The sequence below is a fragment of the Octodon degus genome, unplaced genomic scaffold, assembly GCF_000260255.1.
Source record: "Octodon degus isolate 3935 unplaced genomic scaffold, OctDeg1.0 scaffold00002, whole genome shotgun sequence".
Lineage (NCBI taxonomy): Eukaryota > Metazoa > Chordata > Mammalia > Rodentia > Octodontidae > Octodon > Octodon degus.
In genome coordinates this window covers 33,029,930-33,052,996 of record NW_004524578.1, presented here as the reverse complement: position 1 = coordinate 33,052,996, position 23,067 = coordinate 33,029,930, and the positions used below count along the sequence as shown (strand labels likewise).

At 34.1% G+C, this 23,067-nt stretch overlaps 1 protein-coding gene across 7 annotated transcripts in view; it reads right to left on the bottom strand.

Moving 5' to 3' along the window:
- Positions 1 to 1,651: 1,651 nt before the first annotated feature.
- Positions 1,652 to 23,067, bottom strand: part of Rictor (RPTOR independent companion of MTOR complex 2) — a 158,605-nt gene continuing 137,189 nt past the window's right edge. For 2 of the 7 annotated variants that reach the window (XM_004623425.2, XM_004623426.2), the window contains 7 exons: positions 21,907 to 22,084; positions 21,159 to 21,243; positions 19,520 to 19,753; positions 8,379 to 8,534; positions 7,935 to 8,058; positions 6,143 to 6,281; positions 1,652 to 6,033 (listed from right to left, as the gene is read on the bottom strand). In XM_004623425.2, coding sequence (XP_004623482.1) covers positions 5,959 to 6,033; positions 6,143 to 6,281; positions 7,935 to 8,058; positions 8,379 to 8,534; positions 19,520 to 19,753; positions 21,159 to 21,243; positions 21,907 to 22,084 — 991 coding nt within the window. In that variant the 3' untranslated portion in view covers positions 1,652 to 5,958. The remainder of the gene's footprint in view (positions 6,034 to 6,142; positions 6,282 to 7,934; positions 8,059 to 8,378; positions 8,535 to 19,519; positions 19,754 to 21,158; positions 21,244 to 21,906; positions 22,085 to 23,067) is intronic. The other 5 variants (XM_023711876.1, XM_023711878.1, XM_023711875.1 and 2 more) reach the window with 4 other exon arrangements.

Below are 23,067 nucleotides of genomic sequence, written 5' to 3'. Positions count from 1 at the left end.
ACAATGGCATCTGAAACTTGTTTTCAATACGTTATCATAGCATTTAGAAGTGTCACTCAGAAACTTTGAAACGCATCAGAAGTATGAGGTTGAAAACACTGAAGCGTTTTAAATACACACAAAAGTAGAATAGTTTAATGAAATTATATTGCCTCATCAGCCTTGACAGCTACCACTTAACTGTTTCAGTCCCATTCACACCCAACCTTACAGTATTTGGAAAGAAATATTTCATCTGTAAATATTTCTCTAAATGAACTGTACCTGTTTGTAACACTTATTACCTGTAAAAAATTATAATGAAGACCCAATTAGTAGTAATCCCTTGAAACTATCATTGTATTTAGATAGCAGACTGGACATTCATGACTTATTACATCAGTCTGCAGAAAAATCTGTGCAAAGGGACAGGCTAGAAGCAGGGACTTTTTACACAACAGTCAGACCTAGAGAACACTTGCTGACATTTGAACACCCAATCCATATTAATTACAATCAAGTTGAATTAGATTTAGCTAATATTGTTTCCAAGAGCTCTGTTGAAAAATAAGCTGTCTTCATCTCAAAGACTTTAGAAAAACTGTGAAACAGTCTGCATGAAGTACTTTTAACACCTACAAGAGAGATAATGAAAGTCCACAGAACTGGCAGCCAGGTGTGGGGGTGGGGACACGTCTGTAATCTCAGGAGTTTGGAGTCTGGGGCAAGAGGATTATTGCAAGTTTGAGACAAGCCTGGACTACAAAGTGAGCTCAAGGCCAGCCATCTCAAAGTTTTTTTTTTAAAAAAGGTTCTATAGCAAAACAACCATATAAATTTAAGTTGAAAGACTAAGCATATGTAGTTTAGTTTCCTAAGAGAAAATAAGAACAAAGCTTTTACATAATACTCAGCAATAATTTGAGTGTTTTATATGCTAGAATTTTAAAAACACTTAAGGATAGTTATGACTTTCTCAAAAAATCAGCTGAATGATGACAATATTAAGTATGTGTGCTAGTTTATTTGGGGGAAATTACATTTCTGACTACAGTGCAAGTTCATGGGGAAAATGACACACATAAGTAAGTGTATAAAGACCAATGTATCTGAGATAAATCTAAGACTTTTTTTTAACCATATTTTTCTAACTGTTAACAGTCTCTAGAATTGGTAATTTTGCCTGTGGTATACTTCTTTTGCCACTAGATGGCCAAGATTAACCTAATGCGGGGGGGGGGGGGGGGGGGGAGGACTCTATGGCATGCATGTCACAGTGGGTCCAAAAGGTTTGCCATCACTGATTCAGGCCACTTTATAAAAGATAGTACATTCTTTTCCCAAAAAACCATTTTCATATCATCATTTATATATTAGTGCCTCGAAAATTCACAGCTGTTCTACATAAAGCTATTTCCATTTTCCAATCCTTAACAATGACTTGAGATTTTAACTAGAGTTTTGATTAAATTAGAAAGAATGTTTAAGAAGGTACAGTGTAACTTTTAAAATATTTTGAAGAGTCACTGTTACTGAATGATCCTGGTACATGGTACCTAAAACCCACTTTTGCTGGGAATCACATGTATCAGCATCAGGAATATATGATTTAAAATCAAGGCCATAAGACCAGATTGTTTTAAATTTTTAAATAAAATACCATCATCACAAATTTAAGAATTTTAAGTAAATTTTATTAACAACGTATCCCTTTGATAAGATTATGCTTCAGGAGGCTTTTAATGCCCTTGACATAACTGTACACATTATACAAAAACAAGAAAACCACAACAACAACAAAAAAATCAAGGTGAGCAAAACCATTTTGAGACAAATCTTATTTAAATTATACACAACTCAATGAAATATTCTTACGGAAAATATATAAATACTTTTTCTTTCTATGTTACAGTTATACAATATAAATCCAATTTCAATGTGTTCAGTGACCTACAAACACCAGAACCTCCAAATATGTAGCAGCGTATTACTAAATTAAAAAAAAAAAAAATCATGTGGTTAGAGAGCATAAAGTCTTGAGATTTTTTTTCACAGCCTCTTACCACTCTTCAAAACTAACTTACATCATCTGTTTTCTAATGCATCTTTAGGGTTTCTGACAGGTCAGTAATGGAACATTTTTTTCAACAATCATCTATAAAATGTTTTTCACTCCCCTCTCCACCCTAAGACTGCATTTTGTGCTAAATCAACCTAGTTAAGTGGCAACAGTGTAAGATATGCTTACTTTTGGCATACGTTATATTTTTCAAATTAAGTATTTTATAAAGAATGTCAAATGAAATGTGCAATTTTTGCATGCTGTGGTGTAGTTACCACGTACAATACAAAAATACTCCAAAGGGGGAAATATCCACATTCTGTTCAGTCTTACATATAAACCTTGTATGAACGAACACTACCCTGGAAACCTGGAACTAAAAAGGGAGGAGGGAGAGAGGAATGATCCTAGATGAATCACAGATTTCAGCATTTATTGATAAGCACTGCTATTAATCTCAATGGCTGGCTTTCTAATGAAACTCTCCCTGTAGTGACACTTGTGAAGTTAAAGATGGTAACAATGTATTATTTTGTAAATACAAAGCAAAGCGACCTTTCCCAGTTTATATTCTGAAAAATCTCAATGTTCATTCATTCCAAACAGTCTTTTTATAAATCTCCCAATTAATTCTACCTTTTCTTTTTTTCTTCCGTTTAAGGGATCATGAATCTGAGACAAAACTAGAAGCATAGGAGTAAAGGGGGGAAAAATCCTTACTTCCAAAGAACATTTCCCAAAGTACTTTTAAAAGTTCTCACAAAATTAGCACCTCACTCTTACCACGCAAAATTAACTGAAGCTATAATTTGAAAAACAGACAATTTGGTTTTTATTGCTTAATGATCTGTGCTTTAATAAAGGGATAAAAGGCATCATCTGAATGGAATGAAAGAAATTTTATATAAATAGCAGTAGATAAATCTAAATAAGCACTGACATCTTACTGTTGAACATTTTGCCATTATTAACATAACCTGAAAATTTTACCTTTAATTATTTTAATCTCTACACAACAAAGAGTTGAAAACCCATAAAGCTACTGTTTCTAAAGGACTGGTATACTTTATAATACTTCCAAAAAGCTTCTTTCAATGTCGCTGTCTTACACAATGTCCTTATGTTGCTAATCTTTATTAGAAAAATTTTAACTAGGGAGCACACACTCCCCCCTCCAATATGCCTAAGAACAAATGAGAAATAAAAGTGTAAGAAACTTTAGAGTATATTTAATTATGAATAATACACTTCTAATTTCCCTATTTACTGATGTTTACTTAGTACAGGAAGCTGACATTCATTCTTTAAAAATTCAATTAGAAATGACAATTTACAATTAGAAATTCACAGTTTATAACCATCATAACAGATTAAATTCCTGCAAATTATTCAATAATTACCAATAGTACAAATTTATATGGACTAAGATTAATTCTAAAATCTTGAAAAACTATAGAATATTAACATTATTTTGGTATTCTACATTCTTGGTAGTATCTATTATTTAAGTTATTTTTCTCGATTATTTCTATTACCACTGACACCATTCCTAACCTGTTCTGCATAATTTAGTATTTTTAAAGACCTAAGTTAATCACTTGGCACTGCAGTATTTTTCATAAGTCTACTTTTATACAAACAAGTACTCGTATTAGACCTGCCAATAAAACCATGAGTAAGCCCAATAGCACTATAAATTTAACTGTAGACATTTTTTGGTAGTATACTGAAAATCACAAAGCTGAATGTCTTTCCAAAGTAAGTGCTATAAGCAGGTATGCTGACATACACATACATGTCTTTCAAATTAACAGAGAAAAAAAAACACCTGTTCAGGTGAACAGTAACAGACAATTTCAGGATGGGTAACTTAGGCAGGGCACAGGATGAAGATCAGTGTGTACATGTATGTGACAAAAGGTTAATTTCTGTTAACTTTTCAGGGATTAAACCACAGATTTTATACTGTATATTGACTGAGGTAGTGTTTAAAATGAATGTCTAAAATATGTTAATCCTATTACTAGTAAGATTACTTTGTTACTTCCTTTGAAGGTTTTAACAACTATTTGGTCTAGTATTTTTGACATTTGGTGCTCTGGAAAGGCAGCTATAATTATCCAAGACCAAAGAGCAAAGTGATAAGCAATATTCTTAGAAGCACTGTTAACATTTAAATAAACACTTGGGTTCAGTGGTAAATTAAAAAATTATTTGTTTTACCTTCTTTGAATCTTATGAGAGAAAATCTGAAGACCCCTTCTTAACATAAGCAGCAGCTTACAGCCCTTATCTGCTTTGTTGCAATGTAAGTTGCTACACAGTGCACATAAGAACAATTCACTGAAGTGCAGTCAAAGAGGTGGCAGGAAGTGAGATGAAAGGCTTCATCCCAAATGGGAACTTTCAGTGCCAGTTAAAAAAAAGCATCTTTGTGAGTTACATTTTCTAGTTCACAGGGTTTTTTACAGAGATTTCAAAGAACAAATCCATTACAAAAAGGATCTGCAACATGAAAAAATATAACATGAACCAATAGTCTATGACTGTCAACGCTGATTTGTAATTGTAGAAATGGTCTACAGAAATGAAATTAAAAAGGGTAATCAGTCCAGCTGGATTTTTTTAATTTCCATTTACACAGAGATTGCAAAAAAGATAACCCTTTGACTTACAAGCATTCTAATGATGATGGCCGTGCTATTTTTAATATACAAATTTGCATATATATTTGATTCCTGTCAAGATTTCCAAATACATACACACAAATGAGACAACATCTTGCCCTCATCAACTTCACAAATATGATAAAGGCAATTATTGTACTCTTAAACTCACCAATCACTGCATTCATTTAGTTTGTGCAAAAAAAAGAACACTGATACAAAAATTAAATTACCACCTTAAAATGTAGTACTTAAGGCTTTTCACTACAATTTCTAATCTTAATAGCAAGTTTCATCAATGATTTTTTTTTAAACGAAATATGGCTCTTCTTTTCCCATGGAATGTATAAAATTCAGGAAAACTTGTTTTCCTCAGGAGATTCAAAATATTTTTAATGCTTTGCTTTGGGTGTAAAAATAATAGTGCTTGCTCATGTTCCTGTTTAAAAATGATGATATGAGAAGCTGATGAGTACGGAAGTCCACTGGAAATACTATAAATGGGCAACTGTATGAATGGCAAATATTTTTAATCAAACAAATGATTTTCAGCAACCGTAGTGAAAAACCTTAATTGGTTCGAACAGCCTATAAGAACACATTGCAACAAAACTGAAAAGATGGAAAACAAGAAACTTTATGAATAGTCCAATAAAAATAATTTATAAGTCCTGGGTTGTTGAGGCTCTTTTTTTTGCTTTGAGGTTACCCACTTCAGAAGTAGTGTTACAAACATTAAGAAAACATGGAAGGGTCAAAGTTCCTCTCTAATACCAGCAGTTACAGTACACCCCATTGTGGTAACAGGATGCAGCCTTAGAGACATGAATTCTTGGTTTCTTAGTTAACAAACAAGGCATTTATTGACCCTAAAAAAATAAAAAATAAAAAATGGTGTGAAGGATGCTTCCACATTTACTATTATTGTTCCACTGTTACTATGCTTTTAAAATGAAAAAATAGAAAACCTATGTAGGGATTCAGTGCTTGGCTCTTGCATTCGATGGTAAATGAAACTCTTAAAATTGTAATGAAATAGAAACCCTTCAAAGGGTTCAACGGGGAGAGAAGGAAGCTGTTTTGGTTAGGGATGTCAGCAGTTCCCACTGTTCTTGTACCAATAATTGCTGGAACAGTGTACAGAAGATACTCCTGTCTTTGCTGCCCAGTCAGTCAGTATTTTCTGAGGCTTTTAGAAAATCGACAAGTATGAATATATAATGTATATCTATATACATCATAAATATGAGGTCAGGATTCAGCAGATGTATCAACTATGGATTGCTTTGGTGGTACTGCCAACACAGCCTCTGCTTCTTCATGCATCTAGGAAAGAAGTAGTAAATCCTTAATGACATATAAACACAGCAAACTGTATATATTCAAACAATTATTCTTGAGAGACAAATTTTGCATATGACAAATCTTAACTTACTTGTAAAAACTGTACATCTTGAAATAATTCTTGTATGAACCTCCGACATGGAAGTCTAAATGTGCAGTGTGACAGCAAATGAGAAACCTCAGAGTAAAGGCATATGTCATCAAATGTTTGAGGATATTTCTCTTTAATTCTAAAATGAAAAAAAATGTAATAAAAACTGCAATCATATTCTATGTATTTTTCCTCCAAAGTATAACTTTTTCAGAACAGTTTTTTTCTTGGGTATTGCTTAGATGCTAAGGGGTGATGCTTAAGAACATACATTGCATTCCTCTCTCACACCAAGATAAGATATCTGAGTTTTAGGTATTTTTTTAAAGATTACCAAAACTCAGAAACAACCTTTTTTTCTTTTTCATGTATTTAGTATAGGGTCTCCAGGGTCTCACTACACAGATTGGACTTGTAGTGATCCTCCTGTTTTCAGTCTCCCAAGTGCTAGGATTAGCATGCCACCATGCCCAGTCTCAATCTCCCTCTCAGCGTGCCCCAGGGGCAGGACCAACACAGCAAGCCATACTGAACCCCGGTCCCTGCACCTGTTCAAATGTCTCTTGACAGAAAATATTTTTTCATTAGCATCAGAAATACATAATTTATCAGAGTAGGAGAACTCAAGTATCTTTAAAATCAAGGTTTGTAACAGAATTTTTTTTGTTGTTGTTAGATTGAAGTTAATACTTTGGCTAGGCTATCTATCTTGACACTTCAACTTGGTTTTTAACTAAAAGAGCACCTCAGAATGTAAGGTATACACAGGTAAAGGTCCCCTTCTATTGCTCTCAGCCTAGAGATCTGCAGTGGGATTTGGTGCCTGTATAGTCTTTTAAAAAGAAAAGTCCCACAGAGACAATGAGCTGTATTTCTTTTGGGACCCAACTACATTAAAGTGAGTAACAATATTTAGCAGTAAAAAATGCTTAGAGTCCAGGTGAATTTCTTTTTTTTTCCTCATTTATGTATTTGGTACAGGGTTTTACTATGCAGCTCCAACTCATAGTGAGCCTCCTGTTTTCAGCCTCCCTGGTGCTGGAATTATAGGCATGCACCACCACACCCAGACTTGGCTGCCAGCTCAGTGCTTCCCAGGGGCAGGGCTGGCATGGTACGCTGGACTGGGGATCTAACCCTGGTCCACACACTTGCCCAAGCAGGTGCTTAGTCTGCTGGGATATCTCGCTGGCCCCCCTGAATTTCTTTTCATGCCGCTGTGATTAAAAATCCAATAAATATTCTGCCACTTTCAATTAAGAGAAAAGGAAAAATTAATCAAGAAATTATCATTCATTTTAAGAAAGCCTACATTTCTTAAGCTTTTTAGTCTTAGGGCTTCTTTACCTTTAAAAAAGTTCTGAGGACCACTAAAAAGAGTTTGTTTTGTTTTTGTGGATGGGCTACGGCCATCAATAATTATCATACCAGAAAGTAAAGTTGAAAAATTTCAAAATATCTATTAGTTCACTTAAAAATAAGTACCCAATATACTGACCTAAATATATAATTTAAGACTAAATTTCTTCCAACTAAAAACTTAAAAATGGTGTTGTTTGCATTTTTGCCACTCTCTTATAATATGTGGCTTAAAAAAGATATGTGGATTCTCAAACTTCCTTTTGTACTCAACTTGCTGCCATGTGATTTATACCAATGCAAGAAAAATCCAGTCTCAACAGTTACACAAAGCAGTTTAGAACTACTGATGTTCATCTAACTTTTCAAGTATTTCAAGTTTTTTTTTCTCACTTAAAAAGTGAAACAACATTCATGTACAAAGTGTACTCACGTTAAAAGTCCAGTTTCATGACATTTAGTTGAAACTGAACTACTCAAATTAATGACTAATCTTAGAACTTCTTTGCGAAGGAGTATACGGCACATTGGTGTGTCATCTGGAATTGTTTTAACACCTGAAAGGAAGATTCCAATATGAAGTTAGTCTTTATCACAATGTAAAATGATTACAAGTCATGACTTTGTTTTTAAACTTTAAACATCTAAAATTGTAATCAACTACATATGATCTGTCAATCATGAGATCAAAATTTAAATAAAAGCAAAGACCTCAATGTACATGTGTCACACACAGGCTCAATATTTAAAAGTCTGCTACACTGCTTCACAAAAACTTGCCATAATTTTTGAAACAATTTTATAATATTCATGAAAAGCAAAGCCAAGTAACTGTAATTTTATTAATAATGCTTGGAACAGAATTTTAAAAACTCACCTAGTAACAATTCTGTGCTTTTGGTACTGCTAGCTGAGCCTTCTTGAGATACACCATCACTGCAACCAGAAATCCCTGAAAACTTAGAGGGAACCACTTCTAAGGGATGGTGGATAGTCTGTTCACACCAATCAGAATATGTTATATCTTGAAGGTCTGAGGAAAAAATAAGCCAATATTAATTTCTGTTTTATACTACATACTCTAAAAACAGATGACTCTCTGTAATTTTCATTTTATTTTTTGTATTTTTAATACAGGGTCTACAGGGACTCACTACGTAGATCTGACTCATAATGATCCACCTGTGTTCAGCCTCTCAAGAGCTGGGATTACAGGCGCATGCCACATGCCCAGTCTCAATCGCTGCCTCAGCGCTCTGTGTCTGCCTAAGCAGGCACTTTAATCCGCTGAGCTAGATGGTCGGCCCTATTCTCTGTAGTTTAATTTTGTTTTCAGTAACTACTCCTTAGGATACAGATTTTTAAAGTAAAGTTAGATTGCACAGATAGCAATTGCTCAGAGAGAAATTTGTTAAATTTCACAGAGATTTAAAATAAAATTCACGATTACTATACTACTCAGGCACTACTAAATTAACTATATGTAGAATTTTGAAGGCAACAAAACATCCTAGCTCAAACACTGTTTTTTTTTTCCCCCTGGAAACAGGGATTAAACTCAGGTCCTTGCACTTGCCAGGCAAGCACTTATTCTACTGAGCCATCTCTCCCTGGCCCTCAAATAGTGTTTTGATTCAAAATTGCCCAGATACTCATACTGAATGATTAGAACAAGTGGGAATTAGGAAATCTTTAGTTATCCTTTTAGGTACTAACAGTGAGAAATCTGTAAATGCTAAAAATGAGTTAAAATTTTCTTCTTACAAAAGAAAACTGACCCAGGGAGAGAAGGCATGTGCTTAGCTAAAAGATAAGAACTTTTGAGAGCTTGTCCAGTTCCCTTCCCACCACAGTACTATATTAACTGTTAAGAGTAGAGGTTGAGGGTTACTAATTCTCCTTACCCTAGTTCCCATAAAATAGACTAATCTCTTATTATCTCATCCCTAAAATTACTATTTACATAATATCCAGAGGAAAATGCTTCAGTTCTTTGTGGAAAAAAGATCTCTAAATTTAGTATTGTTTTAAAAGTTGGGTTGTGAGGGAAATATGCACGTCATGCAAGTAACAGTGAAACATACTACAAAAATTATATACTGATTTAAAAATAAAACTAGAAAATATCTACGAATTAAAGATGTACTTAAATACAGCCTTTTCATGTAGCATTTCTCAGCAACAATGAATCATTAACAAGAGATAAATACATTTACTTAGACTCACTGATGAGAAATCAAGGCAGCAACATCAAAACATTCTTGTAAAAGTAAAAAAGCTGTACTTTGCTCAGCTGACGTTTCTAAACTTGGTGGAACAGTATTCCATTTGACCATTCTGTTGTAGAAAATTACTTTTTCAGGGTAAGCAAGGTTAAACATTCATTTATCTCCTCTGAAAATCTGAAATAGCATCTTATGTGCGATAACAGAAGGTTCTTGCTACATGCAGTATTTTTAGTGCGCAATCTCATGAGTAACAGTTCAAGAGAAATAATTACACATGTTAAATGGGAAGCTCTGAGAAAACTGGGGGCAGAATATGGGTGTTATTTACGAACTCAGAATAAAGAGAACTAAACTTTGGAACTGTGAAAAGGAGCACAAAAACGGAAGGCAAGACTGCATAATAGACTGGGGATATTCACCTTCATGGACAGTATTTCACAGAACCCTTTACTCACAATGTTTTATTTCAAGATTATTTTTAATTTGGATAAAAAAATTTTGTTCATAAATGGAGTGGATTCACCTAAGAGGGTGATTAGCTTTTTTAACTGTTTTTTATTTTAAAAACTAGAAACAAAGTAACATACAGTATCAATACACATAGTATAGAATTTCAACACAAGACCAAAAAATTAACAATGGTTGTTATATTATTTTTTTTATCATCAAATCTGTTGCTCAGGTTAACAGATACAAGCATACAAGATCGGTCAAATAATTAAACATTAATGCTTTCTTTCAATGTATCAATTTTTTCTTGTCCTTTTTATTTTTTAGCTTATTTTAAAGAGTATAATAATAATTGATAAGACGTTAGAAACAGTACACTTAGAAGAACAAGAGGTATTCAACCATGATTTTTAACTAAGGCTGTGTGCTTTTATTGCTTCCTTTTTCTTTAATTAATGCTCTATAGCTTAGTTTTCTCTTTTAATTAAAAATAAAGAAAGCAGTATATCTTTAAAACACACTCATTACTTTCTTCACTCCCAGTAGCTCAGCATAAAGCTGGCTCCAGCTAAATGCCATCGTCTGTGGAAAAAGATAAACAGGTCTAAGCAAAACAAAATAAAATTAATCAAACGTACAACAGAAAAACATATCATAAGCTATTTTTTTTTCTACCAGAAAGCTGTAGTCACAAAATAATTTATGGGAAACGCTGAGAATTATTTTTGGAAAAAAGAATTTTTATAAGAAGCTCTGACTTGATAGTTTGTAACCACTTAATACCAACTGTATTAGGCAGTAGATGATTCGAAGCAAAGTAAGCAAGATTTTCTTTTGGATTACAGTATTATCAACATAAGTCAACTAAGTTATCAGAATTTAGGAGAGAATATCATTTCTGATATGAATAATTTAATGCATATATTACTATTTCCTGAATATTATTGAATGCCAATTTCATACTGCAAACACCGAAATAACACCAAAAGGTGTCTTCCCAGATTTCCTAGCAAAAACAAAACCTATAGCTCAATAAATGAGAAATACTGCTCAAGATAAAATAACACCAGGAAAGAAAAAAAAAAAAAGGAAAAGAAATAACTAGATGGAATAGTCTGGCCTTGAACTTAAGTCTTCTTCACATCAAAAATATGGGATAACGTGTGTGTGTGCACGCGCATACACACATATAACGTTCGTATCAGGGTAAACAACTATTTCCTTAGGCATGTATCATTTCTCTGTGGGGAAAACATCCAAAATATTTTCTTCTAGCCTTCTGAAAATAACACAGTACATTACTGTTATATATTTGCTCCATTGTTCAACAGAACACCAGAACTTGTTTCACCTACCTATAAACAAGTACCCAGTGATCAACCTTCACTTATCCCTTCTTCCTCTCTTCTCATGCCAGCCTTTGGTAACCACTGTTTTACTCCCAATTTCTCTAAGAGCACATGAGTGAGATCATACAGTATTTGTGTTTCTAAACCTAACATTTCCTTATGTGTAAACATAAGAAGTATATAATTCTTTATGCCTATTTAAAAAACATATTCTTATTTTTAAATGCTTTTTATCATATTCTATAGGGACTTAAAGTTCAACATATCAATACTTGATGAAAAATACCTGTTCCATATTATGCCTAAGATGTTTGATATGCAGACAGATAGTGAGGTTAAGCTTAACAGCCTAAGTTGTATGGTAATAACAATAAGTTTGTCTTCTGGATGGTTATCAACTTAAGTTTGCAGACCAAAATTACAGAAAAAGGAGGGCAGCAAGGAAAGCCAACATTTTGGCCCTAGCATTGTAAGGTCAGTTAAGACTCAGGACATATGAGAACTTGTACTGTAACGTCATGTAACTCGGCAGTGTCCCAAATTTTCTGATCAAGAAGATTATGGGGCCAAAGAGGAAAGTGATTGATGATGTAGAATGTGCCTAAGGAGAGTCACATGGAGAGAAAACATTCTCTCAGCCTTTCACAGAGAGCACACTGACCAAGCAATGACCGTGACTCATCCACATGGCTGACACTGACAAAGGTTCTATAATCTGAGTTACAGGATCTCAGGATAAATCCTGAAGGGATTTTACTGACCTTATCAGACCCAAAAGCTACAACTCTTGCTGCATAGGTCCTCTGCTTTACGTTGGTCTTAACTATCCAGCAGAAAAGTATAAAAATGAAATATAGTAAGTAAAGCCATGCTGTTATGCTGAGCTGTAGGGGACTCAGGTCAACAATTTCTGACACTGCCAGTCAAGCGGAAGACCCAATACTATAATGGGACTCTTTTAGAATATTTTGCTGAGTTTACACACCTATAATATTCAAATAACGGAACTTAACAAAAAAAGGGTATACAGATGCACGTCCATTTTGTATCTGTGTATTCAAAGTGGTTACGATAAATATACAGTTACATTCTGTTAATGAATAGAGTGATTTGTTCTAATGGTATTTGTAAATAGGATATCAAGTCCACATCTTGTACAGCAATTAACCACTAGGAAGAATGTATGCAATGTGTTAATTATTGAAACTGTCCTACCAATTTGATTTGAAACTGTCTCATTGCTATTTGTTTATCAATAAAATTGTGGAAGAGGAAAAAAAAGAAAAGAAAAAAAAAAGAAATGAACGATCCTTTTGTATCTGTATACTCAAAACAGGATAGATATATAGTTTCCTTCTCTTAATTCAATGAATAGAGAGGTTTGTTATAATAGTGTTTGTGGACAGGATATGATGTCTGCATCTTGTACAATGAATAACCACTATGACAACAATATGCTATGTATTAATTATTGAAAATGTGCCAGTAATCAGCTGTGAAACTGTCTCATTGATATTTGTTTCTCAATAAATTAAATAAATGAAAAAAAAAATAAATCTAACACTTCATTTAATGATCTTTAGTCTATTCATGCTGCAAAAAACAGGATTTTACCCTTTTTTATGGCTGAATGTATTTCACTATGTTTAAGCACATTTTCCTCATCCAATTACGATAGACACTTGGATTGATTCCAATTCTTGGCTACTGTATATAGTGCTACAATCCATGTGGAGTTCAGATGTCTCTTTAGTGTGAGTCCATTCCATATACCCAAAAATGGTATGACTAGATCACGTTGACAGTTCTTAATTTTAATTTTTTGAGAAACCTCCATACCGTTTTCCACAGTGGCTGCACTGGATATTTTACAATCCTACTTACTGGAGGTTCCCTTTTCTCAGTATTCTTGCTCATCATTTGTTGTCTCTTGTCATTTTGATAATGGCCATTCTAATGAATATAAGGTGACAGGTTACTGTGGTCTTTGGTTTGCAATTGGTTATTTTTATATATCATTTGGCAAATGCTTTTTTAAATCTTTGTCTGCTTCAATGCCTTGAAGAATTTTTCTTTTTGTTCCTTTTTTGATAATCCTTTCTGGCATGATCCAATTTACCACAACTGAAACAAACTGTTCAGCACGAAACTTACCAATCACGAAGACTTAATCTACGTTCATTTGCTAATGCTTGCATTAATCCAATTACACAGGTTGATGGAATCATTAGGTGGATGCTGAGAGACCACAGGAAAAACTCCTAATGGTGTTTCTCTCTCTTTTCTTGCAGTAAAGCCTGAGTCACTGTCACTTATCCTCATATGGAGAAGCACAGGGATTAGTTAGGGGAGGAGACAGAGGTTGAATTTTAGTAAACATTGAAGGTAAAGTTGAAACATTTAGTCACTCTACCAATTTGGATATGCTTTACAGGACTTGCCTCCTGGGTCTGAGAAATAGGGAGAAGCTTGAGGAAACTAAATTTCAGACCAGTTTGCTCTGTGCTGGGGACTTGATTCCTCAAACTGCAGGTATCCCAAAGCCAAGGAAGTCAAATTACACAGAGACTAGCTTCTCTTAGTTCATTAGCTCTGCCCAGAGCTCTTATAACTTGTTTCCAAACTCGGATGCCCATTTCTGCATTCACTCTTAAATTCTGGGGCCATTCTCTACTTCTTCATAAATTCTAGAGAGATGACCTTCATCTGAGTGCATATTAGTTTAAGATATTTTTCCCCAATTTGTGGGTTATCTTTTCACTTTGTTGGTAATTTCTTTGGACGTGCAAAAACTTCTCAATACAAGGAGGTCCCAGTTGTTAATTCTTTCAAGTATTAACCATGTAATTTGATTTTTGTTCATGAACACTTTGTCTACCCCTATGTCTTCAAGAGTTCCTCCTACTTTCTCTTCCAGGAGATTTAGTGTTGTTTTAATGTTGAGATCTTTAATCCACTTTGACTTTAGCTTAGTGCATAGTGATAGACCTGGGTTAAGTTTTAGTTTTCGGCACATAGAGAGCCAGTTTTTCCAGCACCATTTGTTAAAGAGGCTATCTTTCTTCCAGTAAGCATGTTTGGCCCCTTTGTCAAAGATAAGGAGATTATGGGGCCACAGAGGAAATTGATTGACGATGGAGTGTTTGCCTAAGGAGAGTCACATGGAGAGAAAACATTCTCTCAGGCTATCACAGAAAGCAAACTGGTCAAGCAATGGCCGTGACTCATCCACATGGCTGACACTGACAAAGGATCTACAAACTGCAGTACTGGGTTTCAGGGTAAATCCTGAGGGGATATGACTGACCTTGTCAGAAACAGAAGTTACATTTCTTGTTTATAGGTCTTGCTTTCTCTTGGTCTTAACCATCCGGCAGAAAAGTATAAAAATGAGGTATAGGGGCTAGGGAGATAGCTCAGTAGAATAAGTGCTTCCCTGGCAAGCAAAAGGGCCTAAATTCAATCCCCAGTTCAAAAAAAAAAAAAAAAAAAAAAAGAGGTATAAAAAGTAAAGCCATATTAATATGCTGAGCTGTAAAAGGCTCAAGTCAACAACTTCTGACATTGCCAGTCCTATGGATAGCCCACTACTATTATGGACTACTGGACTATGTTGGATTATTTTGCTGAATTCACATACCTACAATATTTAAATGACAATGGAATATCCATCTGTGACAAAACTAAACAAAAAAAGGAGATATAAATGAAGGACCATTTTCTATTTGTATATACAAAACAGGATAGATACACAGCTACTTTCTCTTAATTCAATGAGAAGAAAGATTTGTACTAATAGTGTATGGACAGGATATCATGTCTGCATCTAGTACTATGAATACTACAAAGACAATATGCAATGTATTGATTATTAAAACTGTCCTACTAACCTGTTTTGAAACTGTCTCATTGCTATTTGTTTCTCAATAACATTTATTAAAAAATAAAATACTAACTGGTACTGGAAAAAAAAAAGCAGCTTGTCTGTTAGGCTGAAATCATTAACAATGCCTCTTTATAAGAGAAAGTAATTCCACGAAACTGGTTTCATTTTCATTCCCACTTCTTTGTGTGACATCTGGGTAAGACAGACATACTCACTCTCCATGCTTTTTCCCCCAGGTCTCACTTAACTCTGAGTGTACTTTATCCACGTGGTCCAGGAACCCTTAATTTAAATTTTGTGATACAGGGGAATGAAACTCCCAACCTAAAAGGTACCTGGATGAGTCTGAGTTCTCTAAAACTGACTGAAGAATGAATTTTAGGATCCAACAGAGGTTAAGAGCAGAATGTATTTACTGGGGTAAAGAAAGCTCCTGTCCTAGACAGCGACAGAAGTGGGGCCTGAGCGGGTTGCCCCCGTTTTCTTCTGGTAGTCTGAGTTTTTATATTCTGAATTGATTTTTATAACTAAGGGATGGATTCAGTTTCACTCCTCTACACATGCATATCCAACTTTGCTAAGACTACTTATTGAACAAAGTGTCTTTTTTCTTTTGTGCATTCTTCTGACCCCTCTTAAAGATCAAATGCTATATATGCATGTGTTTTACTTCTAGGTCCTTCATTCTGTTTCAATGGTCTGTTTTTGTATCAATATCATAAATTTTATTATAGTTTTGTAATAGATTTTCTAATCAGGAAATTTTGTTTCCTCTTGCTTCGTTTTTTCTGTTCAAGATAAAGGTGTTACACAGAGCTTTTTTTTTTTTTTTTTTGGCGGAACCGGGGATTGAACTCAGGCCTGGGAAGCGCTTATTCCACTGAGCCATCTCCTCGGCCCAAAAATCAGGCTTTTTTTTTTTTTTTTTTTTTTTTTTTGCGGAACCAGGGATTAAACTCTGGCCTTATGCTTACCAGGCAAGGGCTTATTTTATTGAGCCATCTCCCCAGCTCTCAGAGCTTGTTTCTATATGAAGTTTAGGAAAGTTTTTCCTAGTTCTATACAGAATGTGTTATTTTAGAAGGAACTGTACTGACTACAGATCACTCTGGGTAATATGGATGTTTCTGCAATACTGAATGTTTTCCTTTTCTGTGTGAACTCAATTTCTTTCATTAATCTTTTATAATTTTGATTTTAGATATGTTTTACTTTCTAAGATTAAATTTATTAGTGACATCTGTTATTTTGGTTAACTCTGAGAAATGAGGCTGCTTTCTTAGTTTTTCAGTTTTCAAAGAAATAAGTACTGTTAGAAACACTACTAATTTTTTGTATGTTAACTTTGTACTGTGTGCCTCTGTTGAATTTATTTAGTTTGAATAGCTTTTTTTATACCTGTAAGACCTGTAAACAATGACACCCTGACTTCTTTTTCAACGTAAATGCCCTTTATGTTTTCCTATTGCCTGACTATCTGGTTAGGACTGAGCTATATCATGTTTCTATCTAGAAGCACCAGCAGATCAGAAACTGTGAAGTATGAAATCTCTGTTCAGGACCTGAAATCTCTCTACAATAATCAATGTACAAAAGAATGAATGTTTAGTTATCTGTCATAGGTAATAAGGATGTCTTTTTCTCACATAAAATCCTTACAATGACCTACTGCAATACTTCTTAAACTTTGGTGTGCATATGAACTAGCAGACAGCCTTGAAAAAATGCAGGTTCTGTTTATGTATGAGAAGAGACTTTAGATTCTGCATTCCCAAAGTACTCTCAAACTGGAACACAGATTGTTCGTTTACTGTCCATGTTTTATTTATTTTTTGGTCCACATTATTTGTTGGTTTGTTTTTTAACTGGGATTGGCCTCCACCTATCTTCCTATGCCTATCCTGTATCTCCTTTCCCCTTGCTTTCTGAGCTCTATTCACACAGTTGCACTTGTGTCAGCTTGCCCTCACCTTAGCATCCATCAGCAAACCTTTGTTCACATTGTTCCCTCTGTCTAAAGTGTTCTTTATTGCAGTCTTAGCTTCTGTTAATTCTTTAGATCACAGCTCAGTAGTATCTTACCTCATTCTTCCTGACCTACTTAGTTATATTCTTTGGCTAGTATCATGTACTTAATGGTACCTGCTAAGATCCAGCGTTACATCTGCATCATGCATCCATCTATCCATGTCTTTCCTCATTGGACAAAGCTCAAAGAATAAAGAATCACTGTCTTCTTAATGATTTTTTTTCCCCCTACACAACTGTTTTTATAAGGTCTAGTTCAACACCTTAGCCCCTAGTAGCTATATAAATTATGTAGGTAAATAAATTAATTTCTTACCCTCTCACACCTCCAAAATGGTATCAGTAGGTAAACTGCAACAACTTTTTTAATTTTCCCCAGCTACTTTTCAATTAATACCTTCTAGTCCTAGACAACGTGGGCAAAAGGGTATTTGTGTCAATACAAGGGCCTTACTGTAGTAAGCTTTTCATGTCTCACCATGTGCTCAATTATTCTCTGGTTATAGATAACAAATGTACTAGAACCAGCTGGAGCTGCCTTGTGACTGGGTATTAGTCCCTCCTTTTTTCTTTTTTGGTACCAGGGACTGAACTCAGGACCTTGGCTCTTAACTTAGGGGGGGAAAAAAAAAAAAAAAAAAAAACAGAAAACTACAGCAAACTCCACAATAAATGCTTTATATGTACATAAATGAGTACATAAAAACAAGTACACAACACCTAAGTCATAAAAAAATTAGGCAAACAATTTTAAACAGGTTTTTTTTTTTACTGTGTGCAAATTCATCTAACAAATAACTGTTAAATCATTGAAAATAACTACCAATAAGTAATAATAGAAAACAATTATATGGAGAAATACATGTCAGTGGCCTGGACAGGGTTATTCCTGTTATGAAGTGCCTAGTCCATGGGATCTATCAATCCATAAAACTAACAGGGGATCAATATCACAGCACAACTTTATCCTATCTGTAACTTATTACTGTGCTACATTCTATCAATTGGGAAGCAGTGAATTATCAAAGAGGTACCTGAAAAGTGAAGCAAAGAATTATAGCCATCACTTGGATTTACTGAGGGTGCCTGAGTGATTTTTTCCTTCACTAAATGATTAACACTCTAAACATATGTATTAATTTCAAACTGTTAATATACAGTGCTACCTCAGTTCACAAATGTAATTTGTTTTACAATGTTTGGAAGATGGTCTTGTGTTTGTCACCTAAAATGGAGTTTATGAATGGAAGCCTGTCACTTTGGACAACAGAACTGTGCAAAAAGAAGCATTCATGAACTGAGATAGTACTATATGTTGATTCGTATTTGGAAAAAAAAAAAAACCCATCTGGTTCCACTTCACTTACTCCCTAAATACAGATTGAGTCTAACGTAAATGCTAGCACAAAGCTAGGTATCAGAAATATCAAAATGAAGAATGGCAGATCATGCCCTAAAGGAATTACTTTAGGGCATGGATAACCAAGTTATTCATGGAAGGGCAAAGTATAACCAAGTTACAGTATGCATAAAGGGCAATAAGAAAGGACTGTCAACACTTGACTCAGTCAAAAAATACTGCAGTCAAGATACTGTAGACACTCAGAATGAAGCAGACCTTCCAGAAAGGCAGTCATGTTATAGATGATCACGTGGAAGTCTGTGTATATTTACATCTTTGTGGGGAAGGAGAAGGGTAAAGAGAGAACAGCATGAAAAGCACGTTTCTCATGCCTTGAGGTTGGTAGAAACTTCAGGTCATCCATTAATAAATACTATGAGAGAAAAATGATGAAAAATAACACTACTACAAAGATCACTAAGAATCATGCATGTAGAAGGAATAGCCAGTATGGAATAAAGAGATTAATCCTAGGCAACAGTTTGGAAAATTAATTAGAAGGCAATAAAACTGGTGGAGGAAATACTTGTTCAGTAGAGATGCTTAATGATATGAACAAAGTCTGCACTGATGACAATGGAGTAAAAGAAAGTGATTGGCAGGGCAGGTAAATGAATTTTCACTGCAACAGATTCAAATTTAGATGAATTAATCTCAAAGAACATAATCACTCACCTGAGTGACTACATACTGCACTTAGTTGGTTACTGGGCTGGAAACCCAGAATTTCAATGCAAACACAATAAAGGCAGTTATCATCTGTATGTTCCTGTAGTCCAGTGTCTTCAGTACTTTCTAAAAACAGAGAAGCATCTGAATGTATTGAATTCATTATTTCAGTAAGACTCATCTGCTGTCGTAGCAAGTGAAAAGAGTTTTTAACAAGACCTCCAGTTGCAGATGGAAGACCTGTACATAAATATAAAACACACTCCAATTAATATTGTATCAATGATACCTTTTGCAAGGCGCTTCTTTTTTTTTATTTTTCAAGGTGCATTCTTAAACAGTAAAATATTAAAGGGAACCTAGGGAAGAACACTAGAACTCTTTATGATTCCACCTAACACAGAAGGAAAAAATAATTTGCTTTCAATTATGAAAATAACTGAAGCCTACAAGTTATTTTGTAATTCCAATATTTAAAATTTTAAATGTAAAATTTAAAAATGAGATTAGAAGATACTAATTCAACTATCCTCTAATATTTGCCTATAGTAGCCAGGTGTAGTGATGCATGCATTGGGAGGCTGAGGCAAAAGGATCACTCAGTTCAATATCAGCCAGGAGTACATAGTAAATTCAAAGCCAATGTAAACTACAGAGTGAATCACTGTCAAAAAATTTTTGCCAAGGGCTGCAGAGGTAGCTTGATGGCCTAAACATCTGCCTAGCAAGCACAAGGTCCCAAGTTCAATTCCCCGTACTGCATGATGTGCTGGCCTCGAACCCTGGGTGCATCATGCTGGCTCCCGAAACCAGGCATGGTGGCATACTCCTGCAACCCCAGCAATGAAGAGGCTGAGACAGGAGGATCACTATGAGCTTGAATTGCATAGCAAGACCCTGTATCCAAAAAACAATAAAGAATTTTTGCCTAAAGAAAAGTAATAATCTAAGTATAAAGAGGCAGTCATTTTTTTTAAAAAAAGTTTAATTATGAAGCTGTAAAACTTATACCTCACATGCATGTAATCATTAAAATACAATAATTCACAACAAAGGCCATATAATTTATAACATTATTTTTGTATCTCTCCTTATCCAACAAACATGTGGTTTCATGGACCTAAGAGGCCATATGTAATGAATTTTTAATGAACTATTTTTTAAACAGAAACCATGAATCTGGTTTTTATTTTCTTGAAAGGCTGGATACTTAGGTGAAAAAATATTTAAATTCCTTCTTAAAAGAAATGGGAGGAGGGAAGCAAAATAAATTAAGATGTGTGCAGTGAACGTATACTAATAAAAATTTGGAAACTTAAAAAAAAAAGAAATTGTGGTTTAAGTTTACCTTAACTCAGTTAATTTTTTGGGGGGAGGGGTTTTTTTGAGACAGATTTTCACTTTGCAGTTCACGCTGGTTTTGAATTCAGTTTGTAGTGTAGCCTGGCCTTTAACTCACAGTGATCCTCCTGCCCTGGGTCACCTGAGTGCTGGGATTACAGTTGTTAATATGCCCCGCCTTCCTGGATAATTTTTAAATTAATCCAAAAGTGGCTATATCTGAACTGTTAGTGCCAACCCACTAAAAAAGCATTATTTTATTTTTAATATACACTGGATTCCCAGAACAAAGACCATGCGTTACCTCCTGTATCATGGGCAAATACTCTTGTACTTCTATCATCATGTGGAGGTATACTTTTTGTTTGAAAATAAGGGATATCTTTTACCTGGAATAGATATAAACCATGGTAAATCATGTTATAAAAAGAAGTGTATGTTAAGAAGATAAAGTAAAATACATTTGAAATAGAATTACTATTACATAGGAACCCAAAATAAAATTTTTGCTAAAAGTCTTATTACCAAAACTTAACAAAACAACCTAAAAGTCTTTTATTATATTCTTGGTGAACTAAATATTCAAGTAATTATTTTAATAGTATTCTAAAATGTCGCTAGATTGTTGAGTAAATGTGTGTACTGTAGTATATACCATCTAGAGATCTGTAGGAGTCTCATGGGATTGGGACCACTTTATTCAAGTGGAGAACTCATGTGGCATGAGAGACAGGAAAAATAGGGCCAAAAACAAGTGAGTCACATGAAACCTCAAAACAAGGTAGGGAATCTAATAAATTTTTACAGACAATGTAACAATAAACAAATTACTGTGTATAGAAAACATTCTTGAAATTTGGAAGTACTAAATAAAAATAAGAACATTTGCAAAAGCCAAGATTTTTCATCTTAAAATTTCTTTAGATAAAACTGTCTCCAAAAAACTCATCTTCTCCATATAGTTAGTGCCTTCTGTAGATTATAATTCTCATAAACAATAACAGAATATAAAAAAATAAGATGCTGAGAAAGAAACAAAGTTGTAACAATACCTGGAATATATCATTGATGTCTACAGGAAGAGCAAGGCCAATGTAGTCATCGGAGCCACCATATGTAGCACTGGACACCATTGACCTAACTGAAGAGGAGCGCTGCAGAGTATTTTGATTAATGGGACTCAACAAATCTTCTTTATCTAATGATGCATAACTTAAAGCTTTCATGAACCTATAATACCACAATAAAAGTTGCATTAGTTTGATTTGCAATATTAACCATATTTTTAAAAAACCTTACATTGCTACCTTCAGTAAAATGACTAGTTAAGCACTAAATTGTGTCATCCTGTTTACTGGGAGCATATAAACACTTTAAAACATTAGCTTCTGCAGACTGGCATGTATACAGAAAAAGTCACCAGTAAAACTGATTGCTATGGAAAACAACTAGCAAAACTATTTCTCAGGTAAACATGAAATGGCGGGCAATTAAAGTAACTTCAACATATGTAAGGGAAGAAAGAAACAGACCTATCCAGAAATAGAGCTTGAGAATTATTTTTGCAAACTGGATTTGCTATCATAGCTATTTAATACTACATTTATGAAAAGATCAATTTCTCATTCTTTGTATAATTAATGCTTTGCTTATCAATTCAAAATTCATGCAATGTAGAAGGCATACATAATACCGTAAAATGAAATACTTTATTATAAATATTATAAGAGATAGCCTTATATGTAACACTGATATATTTAGTATTTCTACAATTCATTCCTTATTCATGATTATGTAACAAACATACTGATATTTCTGTAAGATAATATCTTTGTCTTAAAATTTTTCATTTGTGCAAAGATATGCTGCAATATTTAATTGGTATTTGCTTTGTAGATAAGGTTCTATCCAAAATATTTCTCTCTTTGGATAGGAGAGAAAGAGAGCAGACAGACAGAAAGAAAAAGACTACTAAAAAATGTATACACACTTCAGTAGTTCACTATACTAATAAACATCTGAAAGCTACTAGCTATCACTTTAAGTACCTCATATAAGTGCAGAGGGCAAAGGTAACTTGTACTAATCTCTCATGTTTTAATAAACTTAGTTTTAAAATATTCAAATAATTTTTGATATATAGATTTTTGGTGGAGTCGTGTATACACACACACATATGTAAACGAAAGATTTCAAAAAATAAATACTCCAAT